General features: G+C 44.7%; 1 protein-coding gene across 1 annotated transcript in view; it reads right to left on the bottom strand.

Annotated features, from left to right (window-relative positions):
- Positions 1–3,382: 3,382 nt before the first annotated feature.
- The window catches only part of GORASP2 (golgi reassembly stacking protein 2), a 35,116-nt gene continuing 26,500 nt past the window's right edge, over positions 3,383–11,998 (bottom strand). The window contains exons 7-10 of the mRNA XM_045868646.3: positions 10,791–10,914; positions 7,276–7,359; positions 6,084–6,194; positions 3,383–4,523 (exon numbers count right to left, since the gene is read on the bottom strand). Of these exons, the coding sequence (XP_045724602.1) occupies positions 4,183–4,523; positions 6,084–6,194; positions 7,276–7,359; positions 10,791–10,914 (660 nt within the window). The 3' untranslated portion in view covers positions 3,383–4,182. The remainder of the gene's footprint in view (positions 4,524–6,083; positions 6,195–7,275; positions 7,360–10,790; positions 10,915–11,998) is intronic.

Below are 11,998 nucleotides of genomic sequence, written 5' to 3'. Positions count from 1 at the left end.
CCCAATGTGGAATTCGATCTCAAGACCCCAAGATCAAGAGTTGCATACTTTACCCACTGAGCCGGCCAAGCACCCATCTTTGCTTCTTTATTCACCCCACCAGCAGTGAGCACATACTGTTATCTTGAGTCCCAGTGGCCTTTGTGGAACAGGGGCCTGTTTTTATCTATTGCCAGAAAATACTGTGCAACCTCAACTCTGAGAACACTGAAAGTCCCTGGGGGCCCACCTCCACCAGTGGATGGTTTCCAGTACCCAGGATGCTACCAGCCTGAGAGCGGGCCCACCTGCTCTTCCACTAGCCTGTGGTTCTGCTGCTTGAGTAACTGGCCTTGGCGTTAATCCCCCATTCTTCTATTTAATCAAACTGGCTCATATGCAAGAAGGCTATATAAAGGAACATGTTGGTGAGCAATATGGGAAGCTGTCCTTCCTAGATCTCATGCAAAAAGTCAGCAATAAAATAAACAAAAGCAATAAATAGTCTCTTAACATGTAGTCTTTGCTAAGTGGTAAAATGTCTTAGTAGACAATGACCTTTGTGTTGTCTTCTTACCTCCCCCAATTCTGGAACAGTCTGATTCAATGACCACCTAGGAGGAGGTATGGGTAGGTGCTGCTAATGGAAGCCAAGGAGGGGACATGTTCAGTGTGGAAGAGAAAGGTCAGTGTTTAGTGGTTCCCATCCCCTGCGAAGCTTCTTAAAACTCCAAGGTCCCAGGAATCATGTTCTAATTGAGGTGACTGCAGTTGCAGCAGGAGTGGTTAGATAATTAAAGGGAAGGCCTTCACCTTCAGGCCAAGGCAGAGCCCGTCCCTGAACATTAGCTGGTGTCTCACAAATAAGGAAGGCCTTTTTCATTTCCTTTCCTTTTTCAATTGTCAGGAAATAAGCTAAACTTCGCTGTTCTTGGTAAGTGTGCTTAATAATGGACTAAGGATAAAACAGGAACAAACACCAAAGGGGAAGGGTGAATCATCATCACACTCAGTCTTAGCTGCCGAAGGGGCCTCTGGGTGGCTCAGTCAGTTAAGCGTTAAGACTCCTGGTTTCAGCTCAGGTCATGATCTCAGGGTCATGAGATGGAGTCCCACGTTGGGCTCCGGGCTGAGCGCAGAGCCTGCTTAAGACCCTCTCTCTCTCTCTTCCCCCCCACCTCTGTTCCCTTCAACCCCCTGGCTCTTTCTCTCTCAATAAATCAATCTTTAAAAAGATCCTTAAAAAAAAAAGTGACCTCTGGATGACAGCTGCAAGTCTATTTCTTCTGTCTGCCCTGAAGCTCTTCCCTTCTTTTCGCTCATTTCTGGGTCTGTGACCCCTGTTGGGACTGTGCAGCCCCTTCCAGCCTCCCCGCTGCTAGACAGGCTTTCTCACATGCAGATCTGAGCCCGTCCCCCACAGAGTTCCTTCAGTGACTCCCGTTTTTAGGACAAAGCCCCCACTCCCCGGCCTGGCCCTCAGGGCCCTGTGCATTCTACTCCTCGCCATTCCTAACCTAAAAGGTCTCTGCCCCCTCTCCCGCTTTGCCTAAGTAATTCTTCATGTCAGATGTTGTCTCTCTGAAACCTCCCCGTCCAACTCTCCAGCACCCTCACCACATTGCCTCTTCTGGCTCCACCAAATCTTGGTGCAAACAGTGGTGCCGCACGTGGACCGGGCCGAGGGCTCCGTCCAGCTGCACGGCTTGCGGCAGGGCTGCTCACTGGGCCTCACTGGTTGCTCTCCCTCCTCCTCAGTGATGGCGGAGCACGCGGCCGGATGAAGACTTCACTTCTCTGCCTCGCTCTAGCTGGAAGTGGCCACGTAGCTCCGCACTGGCCAGAAGGATGTAAGCCACGGTACTGGGTGTGACACGAAACTGCTCTGAACTGTCCCCAAAGGGAAGGGGAATATACCTTGCTCTTCTTCTGGCTGGAACCAGATGGCCTGGCTGGGACTGCAGCTGCCACCTTGGTCCGTGGGATGACCATGGAAATGGAAAGCGGACCCTGTAGAACTCCAGACAGGAGCTGGTCTCGGACGCTGCCACGGACCAGTCCTGCCTCTGCCCGACTACCTTCAACGGGCTGTCTGAACATGGGAGAAATAAACTCTATTTAAATCACCATTATTTTTGCAATATTTGTGATAATGGAGTTTATTCCAAACTAATGTCCTCCCCTATCACTGCCTCATGTCCCCCATGTGTGCACTTCGGGACAGAGTGAGAGAGGGGGTTCAAAGGTCATTCTGACTGCACGTGATCCTCCCCGCACAGGCTTGCCAGAAAGCCCTCACAGTGGTTAGAGCACTTTTCTGGAGGGCCCTGAGAACTGATCGCCCCAGGCTCCCTCCCTGACACGGCCAGAGTAAGTGGCCTCCTGGCAGGGACGCTATCTTTTACATCCGTGTTTCTGGCCCCAGGGCAGGATCTACTCCTGTCTATATAACACTGAGACTGGTTTTCCTGAAGAAAGCAGAGAGTATCTAAAATAAGTGTTTTGCGCCTCAGGAAGATCCAGTGAGCCAACACAGGCCACGTGTGTGCCCATCTTCCAAATGAGTGCCAAGAATCCCTCCCTCCCCAGAGCTTAGTGTTTTAGATATCCTTATGGACATTTTCCTGGGAAGATGGCCCAGGACTGTCATCATTCTCAAATGAGAACTGTGACCTCACAAGAGTTAAATAATCACTGCATTGGAAGAACTGTTTTTGTTTTTAAATCATTTTTAAAGCTTAAAACATATTTACTTGCTTTCCACTAAGGTATCTCCTTGACATTTTTTAAAAAATATGAGCATCTTTTAGAATGCAATAACAACTTGCTCAACCCCCTCCTATCCTGGAAAGTAAAAAATTATAATATGTAAATATGCTTGTGAATATTCTCCCTACCTGTTATTAGCTCTTTTTCAAAAAATAGGATTGTTAGCTGAGAGAAATATTCTAGAAGTGTCTACAGTGCAAACAGAAGAAGCGAGGCTCAGAGCTGGAGCCTTCTTTTACCATTTGGCTTTAAGTACAAACCTGGCTCCAGAAATGGATATGACCTGAACATCGGCTGGTGCGGGGCCCTCTATTAGAGGCACTAGGTCGGTGCTGCTAAGTCTAGTTTCTGGCTGAGGAGGTGAAGGTCAAGCACACGTGCTGCTCCCCTAGTAACAGTCATGCTACTACCAGGTCAAGAATCAATGAACCTCTTTTGCCTTATTTAAAAAACAAGATATAATATGCATTTAATTTCATTCAATAAATCAATTCCACTTAACTTACCATCTCTTAGAAAACTTAAGAAAAAGCAAACATAAGACATGAAAAATTACATTAAAGATGTGCGACATACTGGAGAGGAACGAGTGCATACATGGTAATTAGTTCTCATTTAAACGCACCACAAGAAGAAAAATAAAATTACTGTAATTTATTGCTGTATCTATGCTTTTCCAGTAGAGCTATAATAAGTAGCCACAAAGTGCCACCTTCCAGCTTAAAACTGTGCAACACCTCCTTTCCCTCTTTCTAAATGCCTTTTTATGGTGGGTGTATAAAGCAACGGCAGCAGCTACAAAACGCTGTCTCAGTAGCGCTGAGCGCTCTGAGCGAAGATCTGGGTGCAGGCTGAGTAAAAAGATGCTCAATTAATAGCGCACACTGTGTAACTTCACCAAACATCTTTAGTTGGAATTTTCGTGTAAACCTTGAGAGCTGTGACTCACAGACACCAAAAGTAAAACAGCTTTTCCTTTCACGATTTAGTGAGGTGGTCTGCATTCTCAAAACCGATTTACAAAATACAAGAAATGTTGCGTGTGAGTACCAGGCATAAAGTATTTCATTTACTTACAGAAGGAGCAGCAGGGCGACAGGGAGCCTAGTGGACGCCCTGTCACCACCTTTCCCGAAGATGTATACCCCCCAAGAATGGCAGTGGAAACCTGGCAGCAAGCCACTCTTACAATTCTTTTTGGTTGCTTTAAAATACAAGCACTCTCCGACATTTCCCTCCCCAGCCTGTGAGCCCCACCCTGACTTGGCAGGATACAAGCCCACGTCCTCTTCCTTAGTTTTCCCCTTAGAATTATTTACAGGATGCCTACAGATACAGTACAAACTAGTATGAAATTAACGATAGTTTGCATTTCCAGACACGCTTCCGTGGGTAAATAAGCCCACCACGCTGACTCCGAAGACAGGTTCAAAGCTAGGGTGACTCGGGGACACTTGCATCCGTAACCGCAGAGACAGGCTTCTCGTTGGCTGGGGTGGATTCGCAGGCTCTGTCCTCAACAGTGCTGGGGGCCTTGGGGGTGGGGGGCGTCACATCCACAGCGGGTGCGGAGGCAGCGTCGGCCCTTGCAGTGGTCGTGACAGGGTCGGAAGGTGGGCTGCCGGCGGGCGTGAGGGAGGAGAGCAGCTCCCCTGGGCTTGCTGCAGAAGACACCTCTGGAACCAAAGGGAATGACGGGAGGAACTCGGATGGCATGGGGAGAGGTGCAATGCCAGATAAGTTTCGGGGAGGCAAAGAAGGAAGAGGTGGCAAACCTAGGACAAAAATGGCAGAGATCACACATCCTCCCAGCACTAGAGAGGCAGCGGTCATCCTCACATGCCCGTATTTGCATTTCACTAGGGCAGTGAAGCTGAGGAAGGGCAACACACAGCACAAACCCCGCTTACCCTCAGGTGGAAGCAGGACGGAGTTAAGTACCCACGCCAGACCAGCTGGCCAGAAGGAAAGGTTCTGGGCTTCTAGACTCCAAAACCTCCATGTGACTCAGCCAGTTCAGAGAAGAGAGGATTCTCCCGCTCAGGACACGCAGCTACACTAGCACTGGAGGGGGAAAGGGGGGGTGCTCCCTTTCCCCCAACAAGCTGCAAGCCCGAGTCAGAGCTGCCCTCCGGACAGACAACAGAAAGAGGAGAGGGTGCCAGCCCTCTGGTGAAGGCTTGTCGTGTCGCCCCCGCCCCGCATTAGCCTCACCAGAAGTACCCAGCCTCTGTTCAAGCCCTGTGACAGGGAACCATTACACTTGGCGGGTTTATTGTGATGATTTCAAAATGCAGACTGAAGAAAGAGTATTACTTCTTTAAAAACAAGGAAAGGTAGAATGTACAACATGTTCAGAGCAACCACTGGGCTGGTGAAACCCTCAATGCTCTTTGAGTCTGTTAATTTGGGAAAAGGGCGGAAGAAGCCAAGAAATACAGGGCATAGAAAAAAAAACAAAGGAAGCGCTAAGATAGGTAAACCGTTAGAGTTCACAGTCTTCCTTTGTTTTTTAAACCACTGTGCTGAAAAGCGAATGGGTTAATGAGGACCGGTGATGAATACATCCAGAGGGGCGTGTACAGCCGGGCCGTCATGACCTAGACAGAAACATGACAGCGTACACTCATGCGCCTCAGTACGCAAATCAGAAATTAATAGCCCTGACCTGTGGCCATCTCAGAGGTAAAGGTGATGTGGGTAATCATTAACTAGAAGAGGTTTGTGGGACACTCTGCTGCTTCATTCCCATCAGCACATAAAATCGGAGCGAAGTGCTTTGAATATCGGCTAGCTTAACTATCTGTAGCTAAAATCCCAACAGTTTTTATTATAAAAACATCTGTTAATAACAGAATATTTATCAAATAACAAATGCGGCCAGCTGAGCAAGGATGAGGGTTTCACAGCCCAAGGTCCTGGGCCTGGCTACTCAAAACAAGCACCGCCGGCGGCAGTCGCCTGCACCAGGAGAACGGCGGGGAGTCCATTCACCTCCACCGGGGGGCCTGTACCCCTTCCATCCAAGTCCGTTACGGCAGCGCCGCGACACTGTTCTCTATTTCTGCAACTGGCCCTTATGGTACTCGGGCTGTCGGCGTGCAAGGAGAGGAAAATGGAGGAGAGGTGGCCAAGCAGAGAAGAATCACAAAAATCTTCTTCTTCCTCTTCGTTTTTAAGCTTTTTAAGTAAAAAAGATTAATATTTATTTGAAGCAGCTGGAATTTGTTCAACTGATCTGCCCTTTCTGGAAAAAACTGCAATAGAGGATCTGCTTTCCTGGATAAAAGCTTTTTATTAGCCAGAGTCCTAGGAAGGCAGGATGGGCAACATACCCGGGTTCACGAGTTCCGGTAAGCTGACGCCTGCCATGACATGCGGTGCGGGGAGGTTGAGGTTGGGGAGGGCAGGCAGGTTAGGTAGTCCCGCTGGTAAAGGCATCAGACCTAGAGAGAAGGCAGAGAACAAAAGGTAAACCACTTCCTCCGGGGAAAACATTCCATCTTTGTGTTCTGAAACAACTACTACCAGCTTCAAAGCGAGAACACCAGAAGTCCACGTACTGGGTGGCAGCTGTGTGTCCTAGCATTAACAACAAGAGTGAAACAGCTCACTTCAGCGAACCGTCTTTCTGTACCTACACGATCAGGTGGCTGAGCAGATAAGGGTTAAAACCCATCCGAGTACTTCCAGACCTGCGAGCCAGAATGACAACGGCCTGAGTGCTGTGGGGAAAGGGCTGATGTGGCTCAGCAAGTGCAGGAGTAAATGAAACTCAACTTCTCTTTGATGGCTGAGGTTTACAGTCCCTCCCGCTTTTGAATTTTTTTTTCCTGAAATAACTTCACACTTAGAGTTGCAAAAGTAGTTTATATAAAGAAACCCCATATATCCCTTTCACTCAAATTCCCCACACGTCAACGTTTTACCACACTTCACCATTGTGTGTGTGTGTGTGTGTGTACATACAAATTTGGTTAATGGCTTAGTATGTCTGTGCATGACCTCTGGAGTCATACAATTAAAGGTTCTCACAATGCAAGTACATTTGATCCCTGAAATAATATTTGATTGTTATTTGATGGATAAAGACATTTGGTCTTCATTAGGAACACTAAGAGAAATAAACAAACATCTAACTTAATGTTAGAGCTTCTGAAGAACCTGCTATGGAATGCTCTCTGTCAGGACACAATGTCTCTTCACAGAAACCGCTACTAGAAAGCCCTGACGAAGGAAGCCCCAAAGGACAGAACTTTTACACACTGCTGCTTCCTGCCTCACGCTGCATCGCAGGGGTGGCCGGCTGAGGATAAGGAGCCTGAGGCTCAGCACCTAACAGCTGGTAACTGACAGCTCTTTGACATTTGCTCTCATTTATCACAAAGTTATGGCAAAGATAAAAGGAAATTAAAAGACACCACAAAGGTGTAAGATTTTTTTCTTTTTTTTTTAAGACGCACAACATTAGTCATGCTATTATTACTAACTCCACACATCTCTCCTCCCCTGCCGCCTGCCACTTACCTGGTAAGGTAGGAGCTGGGTTCAGTGGCGCCACAGAAGTGAGGGACTGGTTTACTTGTGGCAATAATGGTACTGTTGGGACACCTGAAACAAAACACGATCTTTTAAAAAAACTTCTACCGAATTCTTGACAAAGAATGGACAGACTTTATTAGGAGTCTTTAGCCGCCTTCCCTCCCCACCATGGTAAGGCCTTCACCCCGTCCTGGTTTCTGGCTGCCTCGCCGCCTTAGCTCATGTACACACTCTGCCTGTGGCCTTTAATGAGGACTGTTAGCAGAGTCTGGCCTAACAGGGTAGGAGGCTCTGCAAACCCACCCCAGCTAAGTTCTCTGGACAAGAGTTTTACATCTGACCTAAGCAGGGCTAGATTAGAAAACTGTTTTAGAAATTCAGAAATGGGACTCAAGGATTCCAGTCAATCTCTACTGGACTCCTGAACTAGACACCACATAAACCTAGAACTGCTGGGGGCAGTGGGGGCAGATGCCCTGTGAAACCATGAATGCTGATCTGTGAGAGGGGAGAGGGAGGCAGACGGCATGAAAGAGACAAGAGTACCTGGGCCTCCAGGGATGGAGAGAATGACCTGGCTTCCCGAATTTCCATTTCCTTTTGATAGGAAATGGGTAGGTTCTGTGACTCTCCTCTGAAGGGTTTTTACTGATGCTAGCTTGAGGAGGTTATGTACTTCAAATGCAAGTAACTCTTAGGATACTACATAATAAAGGTTTTCTGTTAATGTTTACCACCTACTCGCGCGAGAGGTTTTGCTGTCCAAACAGTAACAATGTACATGGATTCCAGACTGTCTTACAGAAATCTGCTTAAATATGGTAGCAGGAATGAATTGTGCCTAAAAAGCATGAAACAACCCTTTTCAGATAGTTACTTATTTTTTTCATGTATTTACTTTTCTGCAGAAATTAGAGGCATGTAAAAGTAGAAGAGGGGCCATCACTTTCATCAGATTCTCAAAAAAGTTGGGTAACTGATATGTTCATTCACTCAAGGTTTTCGGGGGCACCTACCATATGCTGGACACTATTCTAGGCACTGATGCACTCTACAGCATAAAGAAATGACAAATCACTACCTGTAGGATATATTCTAATGAGGGGCAGGAAAAGGGAGACTGATATTGAACAAGTAAAATACACAGCCTGTAAAATGGTGTCAGTTCTCTGCAGAAAAATCAAGCAGGGAAGAGGACAGGAAGCATAAGGGAGTGTATCGAAAAGGTCATACTGATTAATGTCATTTCAAAAGGATATATTCATTTTCTAAAATTTTATAATCCCCAAATTTTCAAATCCATACATATATACATTTTTAAGACACTTTTAACGTTTCTACAGTTACCGACTGCGCTACTTTGCAGCAACTTAATTAAAAATAAAGATAGGTAAATAACAAAAAAAAAGTGGGTTCTCACATGTCATGTTGCTAGAATACTCAATTTTTAAACTGATTTTCTCAAAGTGAAAATGTTGATTTCACTCTTTTCTGAGCATTTCTGTCTTTTAATATTCAAGAAGCCATTTCTCTACTGTATAACAAGGCCAGGGATCTCACTTCATGTGCTTCTAAGACAAGTGTAACTATAATGTAATGAGGGAAGATTTAAAATGTCAAAAAGAAACTGAGATTTGAAGACAGCAGTCAGAAGAGCTCTGATACGGCACTGGAACACTTACTCTCAAAGAGGAGAGAGCTACTCAGACACTGAGCGGTCTGCTGCCGTGGGTGTTACACCAGCCGACCTGTACTAAGCCTAGCCAGGAATAAACTAGAAGACCATCTGATGGAATCTAAGAAAAAAATCACAATATAAAAAAGGATTCTGCTCAAATGAAATAAACTTTAAATGCCCTCCCAACTGTATCTATGACTTAATACTAATGATATTAGTATTTCATTTCATCTAGGAAAAACCTGGATTGTGGTGATGACTGCACAACCCCATAAATTCATTAGACATCATGGAGTTGTATACATACAGTGACTAAATTTTATGGTATGCAAACTGTATTTTAAAAAAGTCAGGAAAAAAAACCCAGCAAAGAGTAGGGGATAGAGAAGCAGGTCACCATAGTGCAAACTGGTGGGGCTGGGTGTGTGTGTGGGGGGGTTTATAATACCATGCCGTCTACTTTAGGCTATGTTTGAAATTTTTAATTCTAAAAAATTGAAGTTTTAAATTTTATCTAGAAGACGACATCTTTGGGAATGAAAATGAAGACTCTGAAAAGGGCTGGGATTTGAACTGAGGAGACCAAGTGCAAAAATCATACTGTTGACCTTAACTGCATCTTGATGAATCCATCTATTTTAAGTCCATTCCAGGACAAAGTGAAATGTGAACAAATTGTAAACACAAATACTAAAAGGAGCTCAAGAATAAAAGGTTTTAATGAAATAAAACTAAACTATGTGAGTATTTCTTTCACTTACTCAACATATTGAGTAATAATATACTCTTGGTATTATGAAGAAACAAAATCAGAAAAAAGGTGGTTTTTAAAAAGGCAAGGGAAAAATAAACTCTACCAACATACCAAGTTAAGATCTATATCATGTGACCAAGCAATCCCAGGCCTAGGAATATAACCAAAAAAATGAAGACACGGGTTCATGCAAAAACTTGTACACAAACGTTCATAGCAGCATTATTCCTAACAGCCAAAAAGTAGACACAACCTAAATGTCCAACTGATAAATGGATGAATAAAATGTGGCATGTCCATATGATGGAACATTACTTAGCCATAGAAAGGAAGTATTACTATATGCTACCACATGAATGAAACCTTGAAAACATTATTCTAAGTGAAAGAAGTCAGTCACAGAAACCATGCATATTGCATGAAATGTCTAGATTAGGCAAATCCACAGAAAAAGAAAGAAGATTAGGAATGATCTAGGCCTGAGGGGTTGGGGAAAAACAGTGAGCGACAGGGCATAGGGTTTCTTTTGGGGTAATGAAATGTTCTGAAATTGACTGACGTGATGGTTGCACAACTCTGCAAATACACGGAAAAAAATCCCACTGAATTATCTATTTTAAATGGGTGACTTGCATGGTATGTGAATTATATATCAATAAAGCTGTTGGAAAAAAACTAAAACAAAAAAGGACTGTACTGGGTAGAACAAGAATTAAGAAAAGGGAGGAAGACATGCACGTGTCCCCTGAGCAAGACTGAACCCCCAGAAAGAGAACGATGTCTTGCTCAATTTTGTATCTCCAGTGTTTACTACCTAGGGGATACTGCAAACATTCGTTGAGTAAATAGAGCAATTGAACAGAATTTAAAGGTACAGTCCTGACTCTACAACTTGTCCAAGCTAAGAGAAGCCCAGACTCTAAAATACACCAAGAGGTTTAAATGCAAAACATATTTATAGTTTTCAAAGTACACCGGCATTACTTTTTAAATTTCTATAGCTTGAGACAGAAAAGAGTATCATGTAAAACAAAGTAGGTTGAAAAGAGAATAGATTTTTCTGCACACCTGTACTGAGAACATTACTGACAGCTGGTGGAGTTGAGCTAATAGAAAGTCCAGACAGACCCTGTTCAATTTCTGTAGTTCCTGGTGGTGACAAAGATGGGGGATTAACAGAGGACAGCTGGACCTGCCAAAAAAAGAAGGAAAGAAAATACTCAAGTTTACTTAAAGAACAGATATTGTCTCTCACTGGTCCTACAGATACCTTTTTTTAAAAAACATTTTTATTTAAATTCCAGTTAGTTAACATATAGTGTAATATTAGTTTCCGTTGAAAAAAATAGTGATTTAAAACTTCCATACATCACCCAGCGTTCATCACGCGTGCCCTCCTTAATCCCCATCACCTATTTCACCTATCCCCCCACTCACCTCCCCTCTGGTGACCATCTGTTTGTTCTCTACAGTTAAGAGTCTGTTTCAGAGATTGCCTCTCTTTTTTTTATTTGCTCATTTGTTTTATTTCTTAACAGGTACCTTTTCTGATCATACTAGCTGTCAAAGGTTTTCACCTGGCACTTCCGCCTTCAGACACTCTTTCCTATTTTTGTTACATGTCAAGGACCAAGCACTAAACATCTGCCCATCCTGTCACTTCCAGTCTCTTGACACGTGGCATCTCCCCCATTACACACACTGTTCTAGGAGGAGATTCTACTCTTTCCTCCTTCGTAGCTGTCCCCAAATCATTTTACTCCACCTTTCCTCTTCTCTGATTTCTCAGCCAGTTTCTAACTTTCATTGTTCATGGAAGAAATCAGCTCGAAGTCTTAATACCATGATAAAGTCTTGGAAGTTTCTCAAGATGTCTAACCTCGTGAGTCCATCTTACCTTTTCTCATCAATGACTGAACATGGCAGCCATAGCAGCCAGACCTCTACCTTCCGGGATGGCGGAGGGAGAAGTAAGTCTACATGGATTCTATGGGTGGTTTCACCTCTGGATACTCCAACTTCTGCCAGCTCCAGTGCCCTCTGGCACATTCCAACACTACTTGCATTCTGGCCCTTTTCCTTAGCTGCCATTTCACCCCCTGGTCTTCTCAGACTGCCCACAGAGGCTTAACTGGGGCAGAGACCACTGATGAGGAGCAGCAGACACGGCGGTAGGACTCTAAACATGGAACGACATGGGCTCTGGCCATCGGCCAATGGCAGCGGTGAGCAGTGAGGAAAGGCTCCACTTCTCTAGGTCCTCTTCACTTTCTCTA

Source organism: Mirounga angustirostris, unplaced genomic scaffold (assembly GCF_029215605.1).
Source record: "Mirounga angustirostris isolate CCGP_5_RB_7025 unplaced genomic scaffold, mMirAng1.0.hap1 SCAF_3, whole genome shotgun sequence".
In the NCBI taxonomy this organism is placed as follows: domain Eukaryota; kingdom Metazoa; phylum Chordata; class Mammalia; order Carnivora; family Phocidae; genus Mirounga; species Mirounga angustirostris.
The sequence above is the reverse complement of the archived record's forward strand: the minus strand, read 5'-3'. Positions and strand labels throughout refer to the sequence as shown.